The sequence below is a fragment of the Eumetopias jubatus genome, unplaced genomic scaffold, assembly GCF_037043125.1.
Source record: "Eumetopias jubatus isolate StellerSeaLion01/CBP00866 unplaced genomic scaffold, mEumJub1_p1.0 scaffold_2, whole genome shotgun sequence".
NCBI lineage: Eukaryota > Metazoa > Chordata > Mammalia > Carnivora > Otariidae > Eumetopias > Eumetopias jubatus.
This window is the reverse complement of record NW_028274808.1, coordinates 197,876,427-197,903,001: the sequence shown is the minus strand read 5'-3', so window position 1 is coordinate 197,903,001 and position 26,575 is coordinate 197,876,427. Positions and strand designations below refer to the sequence as shown.

The following is a 26,575-nucleotide window of genomic DNA, read 5'->3' as shown; positions in this document are numbered from 1 at the left end:
TCACCCGTGTTGTTGCGTGTCTCACTGGCGTGTCCATCTTTATGGCCGAGCGGCATTCCACTCTATGGACATACCAGAGTTTGTTTCTGCATTCACCTCTTGGTGCATCATTTCCAGTTTTGAGCCGCTGTGGACAAAGCTGCTATGAACACGTGTGGGCAAGTCTTCGTGTTCATGGGGTTTGTTATTCTTGGTGACAAGAAATGGCTGGATGATAGGAGCAGCATGTGCTGAACTCTATAAGAAACTGCCCAGTTCTTTCCCACAGGGCTGAAACCCCTGTGTGTTCCCACCAGCAGGGAAGATTTCCAGTTGTGTGACATCCTCACCAACTTGGCATTATCAGTCTTTTTAATTTTAGCCCTCATCATGGGTGCCTACTGGCATCTCATCGGGATTGATTGATTGATTTATATTTTTCCGAGAGAGAGAGAGAGAGAGAGAGAGAGACAGCATGAGCTGAGTGGGGAGGGCAGAGGGAAAGGGGCAGAGAGAATCTCAAGCAGACTCCACGCTCAGCACGGAGCCCAATGCGGGGCTCCATCTCACGACCCTGGGATCATGACCTGAGCTGAAATCAAGAGTCTGACGCTTAACTGATTGAGCCACCGAGGTGCCCCTCTCATTGGGATTTAAATGTGCATTTCCCTGGTGACCAGTGTTGTTGAGTATCTCTTTGTGTATTTACTGGCCATTCATATATTTTGCTTTTATCTGATCACGTCTTTTACCCATGTTTAATTAAGTGGTTTGCAGGCTTATTACTGAGTTATACAAGGTCTCTGTACACTCTGGATGTGGGTAGTTTGTCCAATATATGTATTGTGAGTATTTTCTCTCAATCTGTGGCTTGCCTTTTTGTTTTTATAATGGTTTCTTCCAAAGAACAAAACTTCACATGTCGATAAAGTACAATTTATCCTTTTTTTTTTCTTTTGCCATTCACGCTTTTTAGGTCTTGTTTAAGAAATCAAAGCTGCAAAGATTTTCTCCTATATTTTTGTCTGGTTGTTTTGTAGTTTTAGCTTTTATATTTAGGTTTGTGACCTACCGTAACATAATTTTGTACATGGCATAAAGTAAGGATCGATATTAACTTTTTGCCCCGTACATTTACGTATGGATTGGGAAGACCAACCTTCCTTCATCGAGATGCCTGGGCGTCTTTAACAAAACCACAGACCAGGGGCGCCTGGGTGGCTCAGTCGGTGGAGCATCTGCCTTCGGCTCGGGTCATGGTCCCGGGGTCCTGGGATCGAGCCCCACGTCGGGCTCCCTGCTCAGCGGGGAGCCTGCTTCTCCCTCTCCCTCTGCCTGCCACTCTGCCTACTTGTGCTCTCTCTCTCTCTCTCTCTGTCAAATAAATTAAAAAAAGAATCTCGAAACAAAACCAAAAACCCAAACCACAGACCATGGGTGTGCGGGTCTGTTTCTGACTTCTCCATTCTGTTGTCCTGTAGGTGTTCTCGTAGCAATTCCCACACCGTCTGGTGACTGTAACTTCATAGGAAGTCTTGAAGTCAGGTCAGGTAGGGCCTTCAGCTTTGCTCTTTTTCTGTAAAATTGTCTTGGCTGTTCTAGGTCCTGATCTAACGTGAACACATGCTCACTCATTTAATCCTTACGGCTCCCTGAGGCAGATGTGAATATTTAGGCTGTTGCATAGCGTGCTGGAGTCTGGCTGCCCTCCGCAAGTGCCCTGGGCCTGGAGTCCGTGATGCTGGGCTGGGCTGGGTGGAGCTTGGAAGCCATGGTGAGGGTCCTGCTGACTGAGATGTCAGGCTTCTAGGGGCCGTGCTTCCTTCTGAGGGCCGCCGTGCAGCTGCGGGAGGAGTCTCACCGGGGGAGGCTGAGGGCTGGGACCGAGGCTGGATTCAGGACCCTCACAGGCGTGGATGTGCGGACTCCACCTGGGGTGTGCCAGAGCTGTCTTGTGTCAGGAATTTGGTGCCCCAGCCCTGGCTGTTAGGTATTTTAGAGATTTTGCAAGCCCGTTTTAAAACTGTGAGCGGCTTGAAGTCTCAGGCTCAGCAAACACACAAATCAGGGTGTTCACTCTGGTTCTCCCCGTCCCCCGAAGAGCTAGCTGGTGGTCAACTGTTTACCGGCACGGCACAGACCCCACCCTCAGGGAGGCTCGGTTTCCCCATCTGTAAGTGGGGGAGAGTCAAGCCACCCCAGAAGGCCGTCACAGCCATGAAGTAAGGTCATGGGTGCAAAATGCTTGCGGTGATTGTGATGCCAAGTTTAAGGGGCGGTCACCATGCTGGCCCCATAGCTGGGACCACACAGCAGTTGCCGAATATAATGTCCTTGGGCCTACGTTTACCCGCATGGAAATGGCAGAATGGCCCAGAGTCCCAGAGCTGCAGTGGGGTTAATGCACCATGGGGCTAAGTAAGGCTCCTGGCCAGTGCCCGACTCGTGGTGGCTCTCAGTGACTGAGGCCCCCCAGGACCCAGGTTCCACCAGGGTGCCCGGCGAAACCATGATGGGGTTGTCCATGGCTTTGGTATTCCAAGCAGAGTGCCTGTGCCAGCCACGTAGCCCGGTCAGCCTTGAGGCTGGGAGAGAAGAGCCCCAGAGAAGCCGGGACTCCTTCCCACTAGGGAGCACCAGGGTTCCTTGCCGGTGGACGAGGCCCAGCTAGAGTGACCCTGCCCATCTGCTGCCAAGGCCATGCCCTCACCCTTGGCCAGCTGCGGGGCACCCCCAGTGACAGGGCTGGAACAACAGTTGGGGGTGTCCAGGCCCTGCCTACACTCCTGGCCACCCCTTAGCGGGAATGCACGGCATCCTGCATGGGGCTGTCACCCAGAGGCTGGGCCACAGGGCCTTCCCAGGAGGAAGGGCTAGGGGAGTGTGTACAATGTGCGGTGTTTCTTTGTTTCTTTGTGGATACTTTCCTGCTGACAGACACTGGATGTTGGGAGGGCCTGCTCTGTGCCCATTTGGCGCACTGCTGACTTCCTGTGGCCTAGTGTGAGGTCTGGCACTTAGTCGGTGGTCACTAGATATTCAGTGAATAAATAAATGGTCCCATTTGGGGAAACACAAAAAGTCCAGGCTGGCTAAGGGGTTGGGGTTGTGTTGGGAGGCAGAGAGAGAGAGGCAGGTGAGGGCAATGGGGAGCCACAGAAGGTTTTAGGGAGGGTCATGGTGTGATAGGGTTTCAGCTTCACAAAAGGCCCTCTGGAATGGGGCCCTGTGGACCCGGCTGGACAAAGGCAGGAAACCCCAATCTTCCAGGAGAGAAGTAGTGATGGCCGGTACCAGGGCAGAGGCAGGAGAGGTGGGCAGAGGGGCCAGCCGGCTGTGCCAGCCGTGATGTCAGCACCCAGCTCAGTGCCCAGCCCTCTGTCCCAGCCCTGGAGCAGAACAGAAGCAGGCCTGGCAAAGGAACCAGTGGACACACTGATGTGATGAGGCCCGAAGGGTGTCCTTGTCATCAGGCCATTTGGCCCTGGTTGCCCATCTGCCAGGGGGCGTCTGAGGGACTGGCTGCATCCTGAGCAGAGTGGCTGGGGCCTACGGGACCCAGGCACTGGGAGGGCCCTGGTCAGCTGGCCCGGCCTGACACTGGTGGCCAGTCTGGGTTGGCATCAGGCCTCCATCCTCCCCTCCACAGCAGGCTCATCATCCTGGCCTGTGAAAGCATGTTGCCATTTCCAGAGCCCTCCAGCATAGGTAGCTCCTACTGTGACCATTACACAGAGGGGGAAACTGAGACTCAGTGGGGTTCAGAGCCAGGTTCCCCAACAGCTAATTCACCACATCTCAAACCACCCCTGCCGTGTATTAATTCTTCCCCTCTGCCCTTTCTCTCAGGATCCAGATCATTCTGTTGGTTTATGTGCATAATAACAACATAGTACTGATTGCAGCTCAATTTTTGAGCAGTTTCTTGTTATCAGACACTTCTGTGTATGTCACCTCAAGTCCTCACAACCAACCCTGAGAGATGATAGCATTGTACCCACTGTAGAGATCGGGAAACTGAGGGTCAGGCAGCCCCAGGGAAGTGAGACTCTCTCACTCTCAAACCTCCCAGCGCTTCACCAGTGGCTCGCAAATCTTGGCACAGCACAGAAGAACCTGTCAAAGTGCAGATTCCAGGTGTCAGCGAGTGATTCTGATCCACTGGGTCTGGGCAGGGTCCTGGGAATCTTCATCTTTAGGAGAGAAGCCCAGGTGACCATGCCGTGGGCTTTTCCTGGAGCTTGTGCTGTGAGAAAGCAGGCAGGGAGCAGGTGGTCTTCTCTGGGTCCCTTTTACACCTTGCCCCTGTTCTGAGGCCGGTTGCTAGCCCCAGCCCCCCCTGGCCACCTTCTGGGCCCACAGGGGTCTGATTCTGGGATGATTCCTGGGGGCTCTGCTGGAGTCAGATCTGGGGAGTTGCCCCTGCTCTGAGCGCAATCTGACCTGGCCCGAAGTCAAACCCAGCGACCTGACCAGGTCCTGCTGACCACAGGCAAATCCACTGCTGCCCCCACCACCCCCTGCCCCAAGCCCATCTGCCTCCGTGCTGGCCAGGCCAATGGCTACCCAGCAGGCGCCCATCTGGCCTGGCAGGGAGGAGCTAGCAGCCACAGCCCCTGCCCTGTCTGGACCCTGCCCCTCGGGGAGCACCATGGAAGGGGCAGCACCGTCCCACCCTTGCTTTGGCTCCTACACCTGCCCCTCAGCTGGTCGGGGGGGCGGTCCCAGGGTGCAGGGCCCCTCATAGGCTCCCAGCCACCACTCAGGCTTTCTGGGGCCTGAGTTTCTGCTTCAAGGGAATGGGACCTATCCTAAAGAGCGTCTTGATCACAGTGGAGTGATACTCAGCCGAGAAAGGACTGAGCAGTGGCATACACTCCACATGGAGAACATGCCGGGGAAAGAAGCCACACACAGAAGGCCCCCAGCTCTATGATCCCCGTTGTAGCAAGCATCCCGAAGAGGCCAAGCCACAGAGACAGAAGGCAGGTGAGTGGCTGGCAGGGAGTGAGGAGTGACTGCTAACAGGCACGGGGCCTCTCTTTGGGCGTGAGTGGAATGTTCTGGAATTAGGTAGTGGCGATGGTTGCACAGCACAGTGAATACACTAAAAACCACTGAAGTATACAGTTCGAAATGTGAATTTTATGTTACGTGAATTATATCTCCGTTTTTAAAATGTTAAAATAAAAGCAGCAACCACAAGAACACCGTGATGCTGACACCTCTCCTAACAGCTGAGGACCCAGAGCGAGACACAGAGAAACTACGGAAGGCATGGAAGGCACGTGGGTGGTGGGGATGGAGCAGGCTCCTGCCATCCCCTGCTACTTCCCGGTTTCCTGAGAGCCACTCAGGTGCCAGGCCTGCGCTCCTGGGCAGGGAAGGGACTCTGCCCGCCACTGAAAGAGCTCACGTCCCTTAGCGAGAGACACACGCAAGGGTAGCAGACGCCGTTAATCCTTGTCAGATGGTGGTGCCCCAGCCCAGAATGCTCTGCAGTTGCTCCTGTCACTTGGAATCAAATCCCAAGTCCCGCCTTGGCCTGCCTCGCCGAGGGACCTCGCCCTGCCCGCCACTCTGAGCTCGTCCTGCCCCTGTCACCTTCACGCATGCGCTGCCCTCCTTCCTGACAGACCAAGCTGACTCCTACCTCTCTGGGCCTTTGCACCTGCTACGCGCCCTGATATCTATGTGGCTCCCTCAGGTCTCTGCTGAAATGCCCCTCCTCCAGGAAGTCTTCCCTGACTTCCCCAGCTAAAACAGCACCTCCCACCCCTTCCAGCCCCTTTACCTTTGTTTTCATCTTAGCTCTCACCTCCTCCCCAGTAAAATGATATATATATATATTTTTAAAGAATTTTTTTTTATTTAGTCATTCGAGACACAGAGATACAGAAAGAGAGAGAACATGAGCAGGGGGAGAAGCAGAGGGAGGGGGAGAAGCAGGCCCCCCGCTGAGCAGGGAGCCTGATGCGGGGCTCGATCCCAGAACTCTGGGATCATGACCTGAGCCAAAGGCAGACACCTAACCATCTGAGCCACCCAGGCGCCCTGATATGTGTGTATACGAAAATTTGCTTATTGGTTGTGCCCTTCACTAGAGAATGAGCTTCCTGCGGGGAGTGTATATGCAGAGCTCCCCCATGTAGGCAACAGTGCTTGGGATACAGTAGGTGCTCAATTACTGTTCTTTTTTTTTTAATTAAAATTTTTTTTGGCATCCCTGGGTGGGCCCGAATAAATTAAATTTCTTATTGCAAAATATACACAAGATAAAATGTACTATTTTAATTGTTTTTAAGTGTACAGTTCGGTGGCATTAAGTACATTTACAGTGTCGTGCAACCAACCCCACTATCCATTTCTAGAACTTTTTCGTCATTCCAAACAGAAACTCTGTATTTCTTTTTTTAATCTTTTATCCAACAGTCTACATTAAAAATATCAAACTCTAGCCAACGTTTTCCCTTAAAACAATAACTGAACAACTCCCTGTTAATTAACATTCTTTCAAGAGGAGACATGAACGGTAAACGGATTTACCCAGCGCCTGTCACGTGCTAGGTGATGTCAGGTCAGCCTTTCAACCACCTTGGAAGGTGTGGATGGCCATCTTTGTTTCCCAGATGATCAGATGGGCTCAGGGAGGTCAAGTGCTTTGTCCAAGGTCACACAGCTCGTAAGACTGGGATTTGAATGCAGATCTCCCGCTTGCTAGACAGTGGCCGACCCGAGGAGTAACTACACTGTGAGGGCATAAGCTACACCAGCCCAGCCCCACCCCCACCCCAGGCTTCCTTCCACCACCCCTCTCTCCCGCGAGCACTATGTGAGCCACACTTTCCCAGCATCCCCGGCTCTGGCCGGCTGACCACAGGGTGGGAGGGGGTGGCAGCTGGGAGCCGCTGCCGAGACCCTCCCAAACCTCCCACCAGCCCCTTCTCATTTGACTCCAGCCACATGACCCAAATGCCATCCAAGGAGACCCACCCTGGCCTGGCCACAGCGTCCAGCTCCCCTCACCTGGCCTCTGCCCGCAGCCTGGGAGCTGTTCCCCGGCCCCCCGACCACGTTCAGGTGGCAGGAGGGAACTTCTCACAGACCTGCTTGGGGCCGGGGCTGGGCTTCTGTGGCCGGGGCTGAAATTCAGCCACAGCATGATCGTGGCTCCTGGTGGGCCGGGTGCTGGCGCCCAGGTGAGCGGGAGGCAGGTGTGGACTGTGAGCTCAGCCCCTCTGGGGTGGCATCTCCCCCCTTCCATCAGGCCTTAGGAAGGTCAGCTTCCCTGCCCTGGGTGAGGCCTTGTACAGGTCTGTGCCTCAATGGTCACCCTCAGGGAGCTAAGTGGCCCCTTGTCACATGTGCAGTAGTGGCTGTCCAGCCCCAGGTAATGGTCCAGAGGCCAAACCAGAGCTGACATTTCCCCTCTGTGCCCCCTCCTGCTTGTGCTGGGGGCCGGCAGTGGGGCTGGGGTGGGGCTGGGTCTTGCGGCCTCCCCTGCCCCCACTCACTGGCATGGCCGCCAGGGGGACGGGCCACCTCCTACTTCTGGTGGCTTTGTCCTCTCTGGGTGGGCCTGGTGGGTAGGATAGAGCTGCCTGTTTTTCTCATGGGTCCTTCCCTGGCTATTCTGAAGTTTCCTGCCAAACCTCTCACAGAAGGTTGATCCAGACCTTGACCCAGACCTTGACCCAGGCAGTCACAGCTGTGTGTCTGGTGGCCTTCCTTGGCCCCTGGATGCAGTGGTGTCCCCCTCCGGCCTTCTCCTTGCCCTTCTGGGAAGCCAGCAGATAGGACAAAGATGACCTACACCAGCTCTCTCCTGTCCCCAGGAAGCACATGGGCACAAGCCATTGTGTCCCTGACACAGCCATACCCCAACGCCCAGCTTTCCCGGTCTTGGGCCCGGGTCCCCTGCCTTCAGGAATTGTACTTCAGAGCTCTGTGAAGGTGTTGCTAGGCTCGGGCAGGGAATGGGTGGGTGGGGACCCTCCCCCCCCCCTCAGCATCTCCTTTCTCCCAGGAAATGTCTTCACCCACCCCCCCATCTCTGACCCCTTTAAACGTCTTGAGAAACACCAGGCTGGGGGTCAAGTTCAAGGACTGTGGAGCCAGCCTGCCTGGCAGGGGGCCCCAACCCTGTACGCCCCAGGTAGGCAGCTTTCGGCAAGTTATTAATCCTCTCTATGCCTCTGTTTCTTCATCTGTACAATGGGGACAAGGGCATCACTCCAACTTTTGGGAGCTAAGAGGATTTAGTGCTATGTGTCAAGTGCTAGAACAGCTCCCAGGAAGTCCCAGGAGGGTTAATTATTACTATGACCTGTTCTGGTCCGAGGGGCCGGGGTCCCGGAGCCACACACAGTCCAGGTTCTCAAAACTCGCACTCCCCTTGCCGTCCTGGTCCCTGTCATATCAGGCCGCCTGTGAGTCCGATGGCATTACCCCTGTTTTCCAGGGGAGGAAACTGAGTCTCGGGGGATGGGACTCGCTTCGGGTCACACATCAGTGAGTGGGGAAGCCTTGAGCCCGAGTCTGGTTTTGGGGCCTCTGTCATCTTGCTGCCTCCCACTGCCTCCCACCCCCAGGGCCATCACAGTCCCCTGTGACCCGAAAGAACCAGCTGTCAGCATGGAGGGCTTGGTGGCTTCCCCAAAGATGGGACATTTGGGCTGAGACCTGGAGAACATTCGGAGCTGTCCAGGTGAATGGGGAAGGGACAGCGCTGTGGTCAGAGTGCTGACCCTGGGTGGGGGACAGAGCGTGCACCTGCCTGGAAACCTAGCTGAAAGTTGAGAGCTTGTTCTGATCAGGAAAGTCTTCCCTTTTCAATGACTGGCCTGCCTCCAAAAACAGGTCATCTACGGAGCAGAGCTGGATGGGGGGCCATTCTTTGTTTTAAAGACACAGCGATGCAGCTCTGCCGGGCACCCTTTTGTCCCAGTCAGCCCCTGCTGCATAACACCGCCCCCCCCGCCCCCTGCCAGAGCTCAGTGGCTTCACACAATAAGCATTTAGTTTGGTTCCCAAGTCCGTGGGTCAGCTGGGTGTTCCTTGCACATTGCACACTGGCTGTGCTCACTTGCACACCGGCGGTAGTTGTGGTCAGGAAGGTGTCTGCTGCCTTTTGCAGGCCGACCTGCTGGCTGTAGACTGGTCCAGGGTGGCCTCAGCTGTGGTGGCTCATCCCTGCTGCACCTGCCTCTCATCCTCCAGCAGGCTGACCTGGGGTTTCATGGTGGAGCAGGGGTCCGGGAGAGAGAGAGCAGCAACCACAAGGGGCTCCTTTCTTTCGCTGAGCTTCCTTCTGCAGCAGGCAGACTCCTCTTCCCTCCTCTTTCTGGCCTGCAACTCCCTCCTCATCAGCCTGATGCCTCTGACAATACTAATTAAAGGCAATGCTCCCATCAGAAGGATCAGGCTGGACTTTCCGAGGCCCCCCCCCTCTGCGGTGAGCCCCGACATCTGACGGATCATTAATGGTGTCGACAGCACTTATGGTGACAGATGGTGATGGATGAGCAGGGGAGAGTCCCCCCTGACGAGCATCTTAATCTCCCCGATGCATTTGCAGGCTTCTGCCAGAGTTTTCAGGGAACTTTCCAGTCCACACATAAACCCTAGGAGAACCGTGACCAGGCAGGGATGACATTTCCCATCCTACCAATGCAACAGTCAGGGCTCAGAGAGGGTGAGTGATTTGGGTGAGGTCACACAGCGAGCACGGACCAAGGCTGTGACTGGAATATCTTCGTCTTGGTGACAGCCACAGTGGGTATCCCGGGGATCCATGGGCTGACCCTCCCCCACGTGGCACCCACAGGAGCCACAGCCCAGGGTGCGTGCAGCCAGTGTCCTCCAGGGCTGGTGTGTGCACGGCCTCTTGTTTTAGCCCTGTTCTCCCTCTTAAAACAACAGAGATCCCTACTCTCACCATCTGGAGGCCGGAAGACAGAAAGCGAGGTGTTGGCAGCGCCGTGCTCCCTCTGAAGCCTGCACAGAAGCGTCTCTTCCAGGCTCTTCCAGCTTCTGGTGGTGACTGCTGTCCCCGAAGTTCCTCGGCTTGCAGATGCCTCACTGCTGTTTCTACCCCTGTTGTCACATGGCCTTCTCCCTGTGTGTCCCCGTGTCCCCATGTCATCATGTAGCCTTCTTATTAGGATGCCAGTCATTGGATTTAGGACCCGCTGTAGTCCAGTATGACCACATCTTAACTTGACCATCTGCAAAGATGATCCAAATAAGATCACAGTCAACAGGTCCTGGGAGTTACGACTTCAACATATCTTTTTGGGGATACCATTCAACCCACAGCACCATCCCTGGCTCCAGATCCCAATCTGGACCTGTCACGTGACTGGTCACGTCGAACACCACTTTTGACCTCTCCCTAAGCCTACACTGGGCCATAGTGTGGCTTTCTGGCTACCTGACTGGGTAGCTCTGGGCTTCACCTGCCAGGGCTGCGTGGTGCCCAATTCTAGGGAGTTGATTGGTTCTCCTTGTGCATGGTCCAAGCTGCCTCTTCCAACCCAGCCTTGCCATTTGGGGGACTCCCCAGAGCTGCAGCAGAAGGCAGAGGGGACCTCCCAAGTGGAAGGGCAACATGGGCTTTCATGGGATTGTTCTTCACCCATGACAGGGTAACTTGGAGCACCCATGACTGGGTGGGCTTGGCAGACCTCACTCAGTGGCTGAGTTGGGACCCTGAGCCTGAGGTTTTAGCCTATGTGAGGCTCTACAGTGTGGTGCAGGGGCATGCCAGAAGCCCACACTGCAGAGGCCCCACTGCATGTGTGACTTTGGGCAAGTGTCTTGCCTCTTAGTGACCCAGTTTCCTTATCTGTAAAGAGAGAATGATGAGAGGGCAGTAGGATTGTGCCAAGGTTGAACTTCTGGTCCTTGCAAGGCTTTAACTGAGTCTTCATTTGCTTATCATTCTTGAAGAATATTTGCGCTGGATACAGAATTCTGGTTCATAGATTTTTAATAGCACTTTGAATGACTTTTGGACTCCAGTATCTTTTTTAAAAATATTTGTTCATTTATTTTAGAAAGGAGAGAGTGTGAGCAGGGGGAGGAACAGAGAGAGAGGGAGAGAGAGAATCTCAAGCAGACTTTCCACTCAGCATGAAGCCCAACACGAGGCTGGTCCCAGGACCCCAAGATCATGACCTGAGCCGAAATCAAGAGCCAGCCTCCCAACCGACTGAACCACCCAGGCACTCCTGGACTCCAGTATTTCTGATGAGAATTAGCAGTCATTTGAGTCCTGGTGCCTCTGAATGCAACATGGTTTTATTCTAGCTGCTTATAAAATGTTATTATTTTGGTCCTCAGCAGTTTAATGGTTAGGTGTGGTTTTCTTGGCATTTATCCTCTTCGGAGTTAACTGAGCTTCCCAACTGTCTGCATTGATGTCTTTCCCCATATTGGGGATTTTTTTCAGTCATTATCCCTTGAAGTCTTTCTCCTACCCTATTATTTCTCACCCCTCCTTCTGGAACTCCAATTACATGTATGTTAGATGTTTGATAGTGACCTAGAGATCCTGGAAGATCTGTTCTTTCTTCTTTAAATTTATTTTCCCTCTCTTTTTCACATCAGGTAATTTGTATTGATGTATCTTCAAGTGTACTGTCTTACTTCTATCATCTCAAAGTTTCTGTTAAGCAATTCAGTGGTCTTCTGTTTCAGATACTGTATTTTTTAGTTATAGGATGTCCATTTGGTTATTTTTTCAATAGCTTTTCTTTCTCTGTTGAAATGTCCTTTCTTTTCATTCAGTGGGAGCAAATTTCCCTTTACATCCTTGAACATAGTTATAATACCTACTTTAAATTTTTTCATTTGCTAATTCCAACATCCAGGGCATTCCATGGCTAGTGTCCATCAATTATCCTTATATTAAGTATGGGTGATGTGTTATTTCTTTGTGTGTCTTCGTATAATTTTGGATTATATCCTGGGCATTGTGAATGATAACATTGTAGAGACTCTAGATGTTTCGTATGTCCCTCCAAAGAGCATTTTTGTTTTATTTTGTGTTTGTGAGCAGTTAACTTGGTTGAACTCAACTGCAAACCCCATCTCTGGGGTGATGGGCACAAACCCCAGCTCACTTCTTTTAGTCTCAGCTGGGCTGCTCGGAGTCTGTCATGTGCGTGCATGTTTTGTGGCCAAAGATTTGGGCAGAGTTTATGTGCTGTATTTGGGGGCCCCCCTCAGGCATCCCCCTTTCTGGAATTTACTCCCTCACTTTCCAGCTATTACTAGGGCTTCCCCAGCCTCTGTCACCTGGTTTATGAGACCTAAGAGTAGGACTTTCTACCTGTTTCAGCAGCTGTAGGACACAGGCTAGGGCCTGTCCTCAGACTAAAAGCCATGAAAATGGCTCACTGGGTGAGTGATTGCTAATTTTCCTGCATGTTCCACCTGCATTTGGTCCCCTCCAGTGCCTTCCGGTAGTTGTGTTTTGTTATTTTTCTGTTGAGGCTTTATAGTTGTGATTGGTGAGAGAGTTGATCCAATAGGAGCCACAAGGCTAGAAGCAAAAACTCCTATGGAGAGATTTAGAACAGTGCCTGGCAAATGAGCACTTAAGACACGTGAGTTGATGTCATTGACCCTTCTGTGGTCAAGATGAGAGGCAACATGGACATAAGACACCCCCATGTAGGAAGGGGTCCACATTCAATGAGGGGGCACACAGTGGGCATGAGACTGTAGTTGTAGGAGAGACCACTGAACTGGGGGGGCAGCGGTGCTCTCTGGGAGGCTTCCTGGGGGAGGTGGTCTTGGGACGGGACATGTGTCAGGTATTCCAAGATGGGAGAATGGATTTTCTGATTTCAAGGTTTTATTGATAAGGATTTCTAGCTTTCAGGGGAGTTAACCTTTCCTAAGGTAAGCCCTAGAAGATACTTCCTGTAGCAGTGAATCAGTGGTGAAACATCTACCAGCCCAAAAGCGTGAGGAAGCAATGCCATGGCCTGCTTATTCCATAGATGTTCCCAGGATGGGACTAGCACAGGACTGGAGGTCAGGACCCCCAAACCTGCATAGTAAGGTTGAGCCACTACTCATCTCGCACACTTCTGAGCTGGCCACTGCGAAGTCTGTAGAGGCCAGAAGCAAGGATGAGAGGGGGCTTTAGTTTTCTGTCCAGTTAATTTTGGTAACTCCTTGTTCCTTAGACTCATGATCTTTCCTTCTAGACCTCCACACTCCATAGTCCCACTGGGGCTTCTGACCCCGGGCACACCCTATTATAGTCATGCCACAAAACTGAGGCTCAGAGAAGTGGTGTGACCAACCCAGGCCACACAGCCAAGGCGCCGGAGCCAAGACTCCAACCCAGGACTTCCCACTGGCCCGTGAGCAGCTCGGGAGGTTGCCCCGTGCAGGGTCCTCTATCTCTCTAGCTGCCAATGGAAATAATAGCGGTATCCCCCTCAGGGGCTGGCATGAGTTTCAAAGGCGGCAGCGGATGTGAAACTGACACATAAATTGTAAATTGCCTGCAGATGTTAGTGTCTGTTACCGTGGTAACGGCCCAGCATTTATGGACTGCATTGGCTCTGGGTACCAGTGGTCACACTGGCATTTTAATTTAATAGCATTGTTATTCTTCCATCATAAAAATAATATAAATTATGCATATGTTCAAACTCGTCAAATAGTATATATTAAATATGTGCATTTGTATATCTGTTATATCCCAATAAAGCTATTAAAAATTACCATCATTACAGAAAATCGAGAAAATGTAGGAAAGTGGGACAAGAAACGAAAATATTTTATTGCAGCCATCCCAAAGCACCCTCTGCTAATGTGGTGGTGGGGGGGCGTTTCGGGTTTTCTTCCCTCTTCCCAGTGTGCTTGCCATTTAACACGGCTGTGATCACTGGTGTATATAATTAAAAACATTTTATACACAATTTTATATCCTGCTCTTTGCCCCTTAGGGGGTGCTAGTAGGAAGAGCAAGGACTGGTGCCACGCCGTCCGGGACCCCGGAACTGCTGGGCTCTGACGCCGGGTCCAGGGTGCTTGGGCTCCCGGGTCAGGCCAGGCGGCCCCGTGGGGGGCCCGACCCGTTCCCGGCTCCGTGCTCAGCGGGCGAGTACACGTTCCCATGTCGCTGCTCTCCTCGTCTTGTCTTGTTTTTCTAAGTTCAATGAAATGTGTTTTTATCGTGATCGATGAAAATGTCCGGCCCATCATCCCGCTTCTAAACCACCTTCTCTCTCTCCTCTTTTCTTTTGCTGTCAAAGCTGGCGTTTACTTACGGCTCAGAAAGCCATTGCGGGCCAGAAGCTGCCTCTAACAGGCACTGATTGGAAAAGCAAAAGGTGTTTATTGAATAGGAAAGTGAAAAATCACTTGAGGTCTTGAGATAAGAGGTAGCCGGTACTCTTGAGAAGCAGCAAGGGGCCCAGTGCCACGTTCTGTGCAGGTGCAGGAGCAGGGTAAAGGTTTGGGCTTCCGATGCGGTCTGCCTCGGGGGCCTGCAGACCACTCAGGCCGTAGACCACTCTGAGACCTTTGCTCTACTCTGAGGTCAAATGGGGATTTGGTCTAGAGGGTTTCGGGCGGGCTCCCTCATGCTCTGCTAGGTTAGCTTAAGCAGGGGCAGGGAGGAAGCAAAGGGATCCTTTAGGAGGCTGTCGGAATCTTCCAGGTGAGAGGCGGGGAGATGTGGGAGGAATCTGGATACATTGTGAAGGCCTGGCCAGTAAGACTGGACACGGCGCCTGGAGATGGAGACAGAGAAAGGGGTCAGAGAGACCCCAAGGCTTGGGCCTGAGCCAGGGGAGGATGCAGCTGCCACCACCTGAGAGGGGAGGCTGCCCACGATGGCTTTGGGAGGGAACAGCATCTGGTTTTGGGGACCAGTGGAGGGTTTCGGGCCGAGACATGCTGGGACTCAGGTTGCTGTAGGAGAATGAAGTGGGGGCAGTGATCAGGGCTGAGGCTCTGTGCTAAAGCTGGATCAGAGATTCTGGGGCCTACAGAGTCCAAGGCCAGGAATGTGTGAAGGTTATGGGGGTCCCCCCGATGGGGAACCCATGATGGGCAGGGGTGACCACAGTTGGTCCCAGGGGCCCCCAGAGTACGGCTAGTGTCAGATTGTGGCCCAGTCACCTGGGCAGCACATGAAACCCCCAAACTGCTTCTGGAAGGAAGGAGAAGGAGGAAGGAAGGAAGTAGGAAGGAGACAGAGGGAAACAAGCCTGTGAACAGGTCTCTGTCCCGCGGCCAGCCGGGAGGGGACAGGGGGACCGTCGGCCCCTCGTTAGTGCCCCTGCTTCTGGATGGTGGCCCAGCCCAAGGGTGCAGGCTCTGGGGGGTGGGGGACCTGTTCAGTTGAGCTCTGCAGTACTGGGGTCCTAATGAGCCACACCTTCCTGTCTCTCCCCCTGCAGCCGATATCATCTCCACTGTTGAGTTCAACCACACCGGAGAGCTGCTGGCCACAGGCGACAAGGGTGGCCGGGTTGTCATTTTCCAGCGGGAACCAGAGGTGCGGCGGGACCTGGTGGCTGTGGGAGGGGAGCCACGCCCCACGCAGGCCTTTGCTGGCTCTGTCCTGGGCCCTGGGGATGCATTCAGGACAGGCAGGGCCAGCAGTGGCCCTGGGTTAAGCCTCCGATTTCTGCCCTCCGCCTGGGTGAGCCGGCGCTGTCCCGGCCAGAGGGGGGGGGGGGAGACAGGAGGGCTGCGTTTTCTGCAGCCGTGGGGCTGCCTTCAGGCTGGGGTTGGCGACTTGGCTCAGCCCGGGCCTCGCCCTTGCGAGGTTTTGTTGTCCATCAGAATTTCAGGTAAGACAGGAGCAGCCCGGAACAACCCACCCAGGGGCGCTGTTTCTGAACCACTATAAGAACCTCATGATTAAAAAAACCCCATTTGTTGAGCACCTACTATGTGTGGTCACCTTGCTACGTTCTCTACACACTTTTCTCGTTTACTCTCTGCTGCCAACCTCAGAGGGTGGGGACCGACACCCATTTTACAGATGAGGACACTTGGAGAAGTCGCCCAGCTAGTGCGTAAAGACCAGGGACTGAAACCCAGGCCATGTGTGGTCGCGTACACGCCACCCTGCCTCAGAGAGGGGGCCACCCACACGCCGAACAGGTGCAGGGATTAGATGCTGAAGACGGCATGGCAAACCCCAAGGAGGTGGAGGACGGGGAAGGGAGAGGGGAGGGGAGAGGGAAGGGGTGAGGAAGAGACGAGGAGGAGGAGGGGGGATTGAGAAGGAGAGTGGGGAGGAGGGGAATGAAGGAGGCAAGGGAGACATTGCAGATGCACCCCTGCCCCGCTCTGTCCCGGAGCGCGTGTTCCTCGAGGTCTGACTACTCTGTGTTCCCTCCCTCCCCCTGTAACCTCCCTCACGACAACCCCAGCGAGGCCATTAGGTGTTATTAGCATCCTCATGTCACAGATGGGGAGCCCGGAGCTCGGAGGGTGTCACCTAGCTTAGCAAGGACGCATAGCGGAAAGCGGACAGCTGAAAACCCGTTACCCGAGCACAGCCCTGTGGCCAGAGCGTGCCGATTTCACGAGAAGGACCTGGGTAGCCCACCAGGGATTGCGAAGCCAAGCCTCCTTTCTAGAGAAAGAAATTAAATGGGTAGATGCGCATTTCCTGACTTTGGAATTTTTCTCCTTTTTTTTCCTCTATTCCAGTCCCAGTGACCTTAGTCATAGACAGTGCTCGTGGCAGCTGAAGGGACATAGAGGCAAACATACAGAAGAACTTGAAAGCTTGCCAGAAGCAGGACAGGTGTAGAAATATAGCAATAGATGCTTCCAGAAAAAATGAATAGGAAATTTGAAATTGTACTTGGTTGACTGTCTCCATTTGCTCCCAGGCGGGTTATACGTCTGGTTGAAGCTTCGTATTACCACATACACTGAACTTGTCCGCTGAGAAACCCACGATGGACTCAGCACCTCACTATTTTGAGGGCTCTGTCACGAGGGTCCTTGTTATTAGGAGCTCTGCTGCTTTAACCAGGATGCGCCCATGGAGGAAAGTCAGGAGGATGATGGCCTGGCCCCAATCTGACATTCCAGAATATTCTGCCTCCGTGTAAAATCTGCTGCAAGATGGGTACATTCCATGAGTCAGGACCAAGTTGGACACTCAGACTGGAAGAGCAGGCCAGAGCCTTGGCCTTGGTGTCAGACGGACCTCAGAGGGGCGAGTGACAGCACTTAGTGGACACGTGGCCTTTGCGGGGAGTGGTCAGTTCACCTCCGAGTCTCCACTTTCTCATCTGTAAAATGGGGAGAATCGTGGTGGTGCCCAGTACAGAGGGGCCGTGCAGATAGAACAGGACGGGGAGTGAGAAGCACTTAGCTCAGCACCCGTACACATAGTAGGTGCTCAGGCAATGTGAGCCAGGCTTGGCCACAGCCACACGCCAAGTCATCGGCCATTTAAAATACAGAGCTTCCTTTGGCCCTGGCGCCAGATCCCCCAGCCCTGCTGGACACGGGCTGGCCGGCTGCGTCGGGCTCTCGGAGGGTTTGGTCGGCACAGCCCTCACCCCGGCCCCCGCCGTGCTGGAGCTCAGGCCCGCTTGTCTGGGTTTTCCTGCAGAGTAAAAATGCAGCTCACAGCCAGGGCGAGTATGACGTCTACAGCACCTTCCAGAGCCACGAGCCGGAGTTCGACTACCTCAAGAGTCTGGAGATAGAGGAGAAGATCAACAAGATCAAGTGGCTCCCACAGCAGAATGCAGCCCACTCCCTGCTCTCCACCAACGGTGAGGGGCCCACGTGTGCTGGCATTGCCGGCCGCCACGTGCTCTTTCCCAGCTCGCTTACACTGAGCATTTTCCTGGGTCCCCAGAACTCGACAACGGCATTTTGAGGAGTGGGCACATTCCATCCAGTGACCGTCCCACAGCTTGCTCAGATTTGGCCAGTGGTGGGACGCGGGGCTTTTTGCATTATGACGGATGGCTGGGTCAGGGACATCTCTGTCATTGCTGTCCTTGGGGGGGTGTGTGTGTGGAGGGAGCTTGGTATTCCCCACGAAGGAGGCAAAACTAACTCTTCTGGAACCCCGGAGCACCCCTGGGTGGGGTTGTCACTCTAGAGCGTGAGGCGGGCAGCAGGAGGAGCGTGGGTTTAGGAGCCTGCCTGGCCACTTGACCATTCTGCCCCAGGGAGGATGTGTGCGCCCCCAGGCCCCAGGGGGGCTCCTGGCCAGGCTCCTGCTTCGCTGTGCCCCACTCAGGGCCTGGCTCCCGGGGCCGGAGGCTCGGCTTCCCCTTGCTCGCCCTCCTGCATCTCTCGCCCCTGTCATCAGTGGTGTCTGAGGGGTAGGAGGACAGGCCTGGACTCCACTCAGCCCTGTGACCTCGGGGCGGTGGCCTTGCTTCCCTGAGCCTTGGTTCTGTCACCTGTGTAGCGGGGTGGATGCAGCATCCCTGGGTCGTGTAAGGGTGACATGGATGACACCCAGCCAGCACCCTGAGACCAGCCAGCCCTGCTGCGGCACGTGTGAGCCCCACACGGTGACGCCACCTGCCTTCCCCGACAAAGCCCAGACTCAGTGCGGCTGCTAAGGCATCCTCAAAACTGCTCGGACTCAGTCCCACCAACCCTTGTTCCGGAAGGCCACCCAATCTGCCCCTCACCTGGCCAACAGCTTCCCCATCCCTTAGACCCCACTCAGGGTCGCCTCACACTTAGCCTTTGCGGACTTCTCCGCTGAGCCTGCCGTCCCTCCTGCCGTCAGTCCTGACCCCCCGCCCGCCCCCGCCGACCCCTCCTGACCCCAGGCCTGCCCTCCAGGCCTCCTGCTGTTCTCATCCTTCACTGTGCCAAGTGCAGGATCCGAGCCCGCTAAGGGTGCCTGACCCAGGCCATGCTCAGCCAGTGGGGAGTGGAGGCAGTGAGGGCCTCCCCGAGGACCGGAGCCCCTCCCCTGGTGCACATCCCGGCCTGCCACCTCCGCATCTGAGTTGCTATGCTTGTGCCTGCCTCATGGGGGCGCTGGGGGACGAAATGACGTAAGGCCGTAGCGGGTTAGAACAGGGCTGGTGCCTAAGGGGCAGCACACACATGTTGCTTTTCCTTGAACCATGTGAGTGGGACGTGTCATTCTCTTCCTGCCCCTCTGGAGGGAAGGTCAGCTTCAGGGGCTCTCTACACCCCCACCCTCAAAGCTTCTTGACCCTGGGTTTAGATTCCAGCTGCACCCTTTCCGAACGGCATGTCCTTGGGTACCCGTCAAGGGTTTAATGATACCGGTTGTCTCCCGCTTCCTTCTCCTGAGCAGGGCTGTTTGTTTTGGCTACAGTAGCAGTCAGGGTTCTCTGGGGAAGCAGGACCCATACGATGACCGTGTGTGTGTGTGTGTGTGTGTGTGTGTGTGTGTGTGTGTGTGTGTAGGTAGGGATGCACATGTAGATGCAGCAGATATATGGAAAGAGACTTATTTTAAATTGTCTCACATGATTGTGGGGACTGGAAAATCCAAAATTTGCAGGGCGACCTGGAAGGCCGGAGATCCAGGGAAGAGCTAGTGTTTCATCTTGAGTCTGAAGGCCACCTGCTGGCAGAATTCTCTCTTCCTCTGGGGGAGGTCAGTCCTTTTAAGGCCTTCAACTGATTAGATGAGGCCCACCCACAGTATGGAGAGCAGTCTGCTTCACTCTATGGATTTTCTTTTTCTTTTGGTGGTTTAACAACAGTTTATTTCTCATTCCCATAAAGCGCATCACAGGGCTGTGGGACTTTTCAGAACAGCTGCTCTCCATGTGGGGGGCTCAGCTTTCCAAACTACTCTGAGTTTCTGGCTCCTGTGTCTGTATGGGCTTCCGCGACTCAGGCAGCAAGAGCATTAGAGTTTTGCAACAACAAATAGAGCCTCAGCCCAGCACTCTGTGGATGTAAGTGTTAATGCCATTAAAAAAAAAAAATACCATCACAGCAACGTGCACCTATGTTTGGCCAAATATCTGGGTGGCTTGGCTTTGCCACACTGACATAGAAGATGAACCATCACGCCGTGAGGTTCCTCTTCTGATGTTCGTGGCAGGAGGCCAGAGAAGTGTGGCCACTGGGAAGCTGCCTCCCGGATAGGCCCGATGCTGCTCAGAAAGAGCGAGCAGGTTACCCTCTTTTTGTCTACCCCTGCAGGGCTTCAAAAGTAGAACGCTACATCTGTACACTCTTTCTGGGAGTGGGTTCAGAGAGTTCGCTAGCTGCCCTTGCAGGTGCCTTCCCTTTTGACCCAGCAGTTGTGAGGAGCCAGCGGATGAGGGCAGGTACCCCGCAGGCATGGCGTGGGTGCATAGAAGGAGCAGGAACCCGCGTGTACAAGAGCAGGCTACCGTCAAGGAATTCCCAGCATGGTACACCCCTGTCTCGTGGACTGTGCTCTGTGCTGGTGTTAATCATGCCTCTCGTTTGTTTGCTCTGTTTTGAAAGATAAAACTATCAAATTATGGAAGATTACTGAACGAGATAAAAGGCCTGAGGGATATAACCTAAAGGATGAAGAAGGAAAGCTTAAGGACCTGTCCACGGTGACGTCACTGCAGGTAAGGTGGAACGTGGAAGGTTCTGGCAAGCGGGAAGCCATGTAGACTTCTTTTGTGAAACGGTGAGCCTTTATTTAGCACTTCAAGGGCCTTTGAGATTTGAGCCAGAGCCGGGTTCGGGTCCTGGCTGGGCTGCTTCCTTGTGGGGTGGCCGTGAGCTTTTCCCTGCCTCTAGCCTTGGGCTCCTTGTGAGCAAAGCAGAGGCGGTCCTCTTTCTCCCAGAAGTGATGTGGGGGTGAGGCAGGGTGATGCATGTCCGGGAGAACTGGGGGGCTGAACTTTGTGGATTCCAAACCCTTTGCCGAGGGTCCGAGAGAGGCCTGGAACGGGTGATTCTCGCTGCCTGGACAGAGGCTCAGCCGGAAAAGAGGCCGGGAAGGTGAAGCTGCAGGGTCTTGCCGAAGCACACTCTCCTCCCCACATGGTGAAAAGGCAAAAGAACTCTTTCAGGGAGAGGCTGTGAGACATGGCAGAGAGAGTTCTGGAGTCCAAGGATCTGGGTTCCAGTCCTGCCTCAGGCACAGGGACGAGGCTCTCAGCCTCCACGAGCCTCCACCAACTCCTGATCTGGAATGAGCATAAGCACTTCCCGTGGCCAGCATGTGTCTTCCAAGCACTCGGCCTATAGTACCTCAGTCCTCACCGAAGTCCTGTAAAGGGGGCACATGATTATCAACCCCATTTTATAGCTGAAATGACAGCCGGGATCCAAACCCAAGGAAATCTGGCTCCAGAGTCAGCCTCCCAGTCTCCTCCATGAAGTGGGAATGAGGTCCCAGCCGCCCCGGGGAGCTGTGGGGGTGGTCACTGGTGTCCTGCTGGAAGACTCCGTGACCGTCTGTCCCTACCCTTCTCCAGCAGGGCAGGGAGCATAGCAAGGCCACCACACCCGTCCCTGGCTTCCAGAACCGAGCCTGGAATATAGTGGGCGCTCTGCTTGTGTCTGTTGAAGGGGATGCTGGTGCACAGCTAATTTGGATTTATTTGTTCACACTTACTGAGCACCTGCCCTGTGCCCAGCCCTGCTCTGGGCATAGGGAGACCTCGGTGAAACAGAGCCTGGGGGAGGGATTGGGTCTGAGTCTTAGTGCCCCCTGCTCCTGGGCCTGGCCTGGCTCCGAGGAGGTAGCCTGAGTCCCATGAGTGAGCATCAGAGGTACTGCTCCCTTCAGCCCCAGTTTCCATATTCTAGCCAATTTGGAAAGGCTGGGTCACATCGCATGGACTGCCTGTCCTCCTGGGAGAGGGGGGCCAACTCACAACTATGTGTGTGTGTGCCACCCGGTGGTGGGGGGGCAGTGGCGAGGCCTGGCGTGAGGGTGTTGGTGCCTCCCCCGGGCTCCCCGATGGCTCCCAGATCCACGTGCCACTTGTCAGGTGGCTGTAGGCAGGGCCCTGCCCCGTGCCTCCGTTTCCTCACCAAGAAAATGGGGGTGAGGACTCACTTGCCCTGAAATAGCTTAGCGTACGTGCTCACTACCCATCCAGCAAATCGTTGTAAATATGAAACGGTAATCAGTGTTGTTCCCGAGATGGGGAAATAAATGTTTAAACATCTCAGCTGCTAAATGACGGGCAAATTGTGCAAATAAATTCTGAGAAAGCCAGGAGGCCAGTTAGCTTCCGCATTGAGTAATGGGAGTGATGTGGCCCCCCCATACCCCCTCCCAGCCCCCAGGAAGTTTATGAGGCTTTCATCTGGTGGGAAGGATGCAATTATCACCTCTTGATGGGGTGGCCCGTGGGAATCCGTTTATTTCCCTCCCAGCATCTGAGACTTTGCTCTGTATCTCACTCACGTCCCCAGATGGCCCTTAACCATCCGCCAAGCCCGGAGGAGGAGAAAGGGAGAAAGAATGGGGGCATCTGGGTCCTTCCTCCTCTTGCCTCTTCCTTGTCTCCTCCCATGTCACCCAGGCCACCCAGCCGTGTGCAGCTCTTTACCGAATCTGAGCCGTTCCCACTGGAGGCTGGCGCTGTTATTTACCAACAGGCTGCTCTGCACTGGGCCCCATGCTAGATCCCTGGGTTTCGGAGGTGGGCAGGTCAGGCTGAGTGCCCAGCCCCCGCCCCCCCCCCCAAGGAAACAGACAGGGAGTCACTCCATCTTGTTGATTTGGTGAACTCCTATTCATCCTTTAAAACCCTAGTAGCCTTCTCCTTTGTAAAGCCATTTCTACACAAGCCAGATAAAAACCCTCACTGCAGTCTAGCCTTGTGTATCCCACAATGTTCTGTCCTTAGGGTTTAGGTGTCTGCCTTCCTGCCTCTCACCTTGACTAGACTGTGGCTTCTAGAAGTGTTGGGGGAGGGGAAATGTTTTATTCATGAGACACCCAAACCTTCAGGGCATATTTATTTTCACTCTTCCTCTCCTGTGTTCTTTTAATAACTTCGAAATATGGTTTGGGGATGGCAGTGAGTGGCTGGAGCCCTGGCTGTAGGCCAAGGCTGCCAGGCGGGGAAGCGATGTTGCCAGAAGGAGGGGAGGCAGACTGAGATCCAAGACTTGGCTTAAGCCAGTGATGCTCTGATCTTCTCCAGGAACAGGTGTGACTTGGGAGAGTGCAGGGGACCCTGGGGCAGCTGTGCCTTGAGGAAAGAGAAGGGGAGATTGGGAGCTGACCTAGAATATCTGACACAGGGGGACATGGGCAGGGCGGAGGCCCTGGCACACCATCCGCTCTCATCTCAGGCAGAGAGTCTAGAAGCTCAGGCACAGAGCCAGCAACACAAGACTGGCCCAGAGCCAGGCAGGCATGCACACTGATGTTGCATACACGCACACTTATGCTCACACACATGCACATTCACACGCACACACCCATATTCATGAGTGCACATGCACACGCACTGACACATGCTCACACTGGGTCCCCTGGTGCTGTGCATGAGAAGGAACATTTAGTGCTCACCCACCCCAGCTGCAGCACCAAAGCTATCACCTTCCATCTCAGAGGTCCCTGAGGAGCTCAAGGGACAAAACCCATTCATTTATTCACTCACTCATTCCCCTGGGGACCTTTCTGTGTGGGGCCCTGAACTGAGCACCAGCCATACAGAGATGAACACGAGGAGACACAGTGTGCCCCTAACCATTCCCAGCTACTGCAGGGACAAGACAGCAGCCTCGTCATGTGGCCGGGGCTGTGACAGACTGTGGCCACTCCAGGGAGCCCCTGGCCCAGCCTAAGAATGAGGTGCAATCAGGGGAGGTCCGCTGGGAGGAGATTCTCGGGTCCCACGTCAACCTGAGTCTGATCCACACGGCCCATGTCAGCCCTGCTCCTATGTCCCCTCTTGGTTACCCTTCCTACCTGGCACCACCCCTGCACCCCTCTCACCGAGGCCCTGTACCTTTTATTTTTCCAAATAGCACCTGTTGCTATGTGAATCTCTCTCTCTCTCTCTCTCTCTCTCACACACACACACACACACACACACACTCACTTCTGTATCGGTTTATTGTCTTTCTCGCCCACCTGATGGCAAGCAGCCCGTCTGCCCCAGTGTGCACTGCACCCAGTTGGGCTTGGATTCCCACGACTCTACCTGGTAACTGCCGCTCCAGGCCCAGGAGCAGTGCAGTTAGCCGACAAGTTTGCACAGCCCGACACCAGGACCCCGAGCTCTTCCTCACTCGGAGGCCGGTTGAGCTGCCTCTCCTGGACGCAGTTCCCATGGCCCCTGTGGCAGGGTCCCCTGGGCCCACGCTGAAACCCGTGTGGCTGTGTGAGGCCTGTCCCTCCTCCCATCATCTTCTAAGGAGGAAGTCGGGCGCTAGCACAGACTGAGAACTCGCCATGTGCGGGGTGCCATTCTAAGTGCACTTGACCTACATGAACTCGTGGGATCCTCACGGAAGCCCTGAGCAGGGGCCAGCATATCCCTCTTCACAGATACGGAAACTGAGGCCCAGAGAGGTGAGGTCCCCAGTGAGGGTAACCCTAGTGGTGGCAGGGCAGTAGGGTTTCAGGGGTCTGTCTTTCTACCAAGTTGCCCCGACGAGGCAGTCACCCCTGGCTCTGCATTTCCTGACTCTGGGACTTCGACACGTCGGGGTCATCTTGGCATCCAGTCTTCCCACCCAGGACAGGATGGCCATGCCAGTCCCCATTTCCTGAGCATCGAGTCTGGGCCAGGCCTGGGAGAGACTGCTGAAGCCTTGTCTGTCTGTCTACCCATCCCTGTAGCTTCAAAGACCTCACAGTTTCCTGGGGTGGGGCCTTGTGCCCGATACACAGCACAGCGTATGCTAGGAGCCTTGATACAGATGTGTGCAGGGTGCTGGGGGTGAGCAGGCTCTGGGACCCCACTCCTGGGGCAGGCCGCGTGTCCGAGGGGCTGTTGCTTCTAGCCCTTGCAGGAAGAGTCAGTATAACTAGGAGTTCAAAGGGGGTGAACGTTCCAGGCAGAGCGTGTGGAGAGAAGCAAAGGCTCAGGGCCTGATGCTGTCCCAGGGACTCCTCTCTGGTGGGAGTTTGTGTGAGTTAGGCTAACACCAGCAACTGTAACAAATAACCCCAGCATTGCAGGGCGCAACATACAGAAATGTATTCCTCACTCGTGGAAAGGTCCAGGGTTGGCGTTCCTGGTGGACACATGACTCTCCAGCAGGGACGCAGCCTCCTTCCCTCCCACAGGCCTTCAGTCCTAAAGCTTGGGTCCTCATCTTCCAGCCTGGAAGGGGAAAGTGGGTAGAGAAGGCACACCCGCCTCTCAACAGCCTTGGCTCTCAAGAGCCCCGAGTCACTGTGTTCACATCCTATTGGTCAGAACCAGTCACATGGCCACACCCAACTGCAAGGGCAGCTGGGAAGTGTAGTTCTTGCGTGAGCAGGCACTTCCTTGTGACAAGGGAACAAAAGGTGGAGAATTGGTGGGTGCTGCCACGGTATCTTCTCGTTCCATTTTAGAGGTGAGGAAATTGGGGTGCAGAGGGTTCGGCCACTTATTCAAAGTCACACAGCAGGCTCAGAACCAATCCCAGGAGGCCAAGCTTTCCTGCAGGGCTGGCAGGTGATGGATGTTGGCCACGTGGCGCTGCTTATTTCCAACACATGCAGGATGGTTGCCCACTGGCACATTCCCAGCCTCCGGTTTTGATCATGCAGCCCTGGCATGCCATTTCCTGCCTTGGGCACCTGCCCCCCTCCACTCCCCCTCCGACACCTCATCATCCTGCAGACCGCCCCCTCCTCCACAGGTGCCCGTGCTGAAACCCATGGATCTGATGGTGGAGGTGAGCCCACGGAGGGTCTTCGCCAACGGCCACACCTACCACATCAACTCCATCTCCGTCAACAGCGACTGCGAGACGTACATGTCGGCGGACGACCTGCGCATCAATCTCTGGCACCTGGCTATCACTGATAGGAGCTTCAGTATCCTTTCCCACTGCGGGCCCCTGCCACCTCCTGGGGCAGGGGGCTTCCGGGTGGGGGTGGTGGGCTTGGCTCCGCGTTTGTTCAACTTCTTCAGTGAGGGAGGCCCAGATTTGGAATCCTGATGAGCCGGTTTATGAAAACTTTACTTTTTTAAAAAAGATTTTATTTATTTATTTGACAGAGAGATAGCGAGAGAGGGAACACAAGCAGGGGGAGTGGGAGAGGGAGAAGCAGGCTTCCCGCGGAGCAGGGAGCCCGATGCGGGGCTCGATCCCAGGACCCTGGGATCATGACCCAAGCCGAAGGCAGGCGCCTAACGACTGAGCCACCCAGGCGCCCCAGGTTTATGAAAACTTTAAATCCGTGGCTGCCGAGGGTTATATTTGACCCCTTGCCTTCTCCGGGTGGCTGTGTTCCCTGTCATTCGGGGACTGCAGAGGAGATAGAGTCCTGGGGTCTGCCCTCCTGGAGGAGGGATGGCTGACCCACCGGAGAGTCAGCCCGAGGCTCTGGACCCTCTTCCCTGTGGCCTGAGGCAGGGGCCTCAGTGTGTGATGAACAGCCTTGGGGTGCCACCCAGGGCTTAGGGTGACAGTCGAGGTGTCAGAAGCCCAGTTGGATGGGGTCAAAGGGGGG

The 26,575-nt window shown here is 54.7% G+C and overlaps 1 protein-coding gene across 1 annotated transcript in view; it reads left to right on the top strand.

The window, feature by feature from the left end:
- The window catches only part of PPP2R2C (protein phosphatase 2 regulatory subunit Bgamma), a 133,714-nt gene that overhangs the window by 65,603 nt on the left and 41,536 nt on the right, over positions 1 to 26,575 (top strand). Inside the window, exons 2-5 of the mRNA XM_088020884.1 lie at positions 15,411 to 15,508; positions 17,597 to 17,762; positions 20,440 to 20,552; positions 25,759 to 25,936. Of these exons, the coding sequence (XP_087877010.1) occupies positions 15,411 to 15,508; positions 17,597 to 17,762; positions 20,440 to 20,552; positions 25,759 to 25,936 (555 nt within the window). The remainder of the gene's footprint in view (positions 1 to 15,410; positions 15,509 to 17,596; positions 17,763 to 20,439; positions 20,553 to 25,758; positions 25,937 to 26,575) is intronic.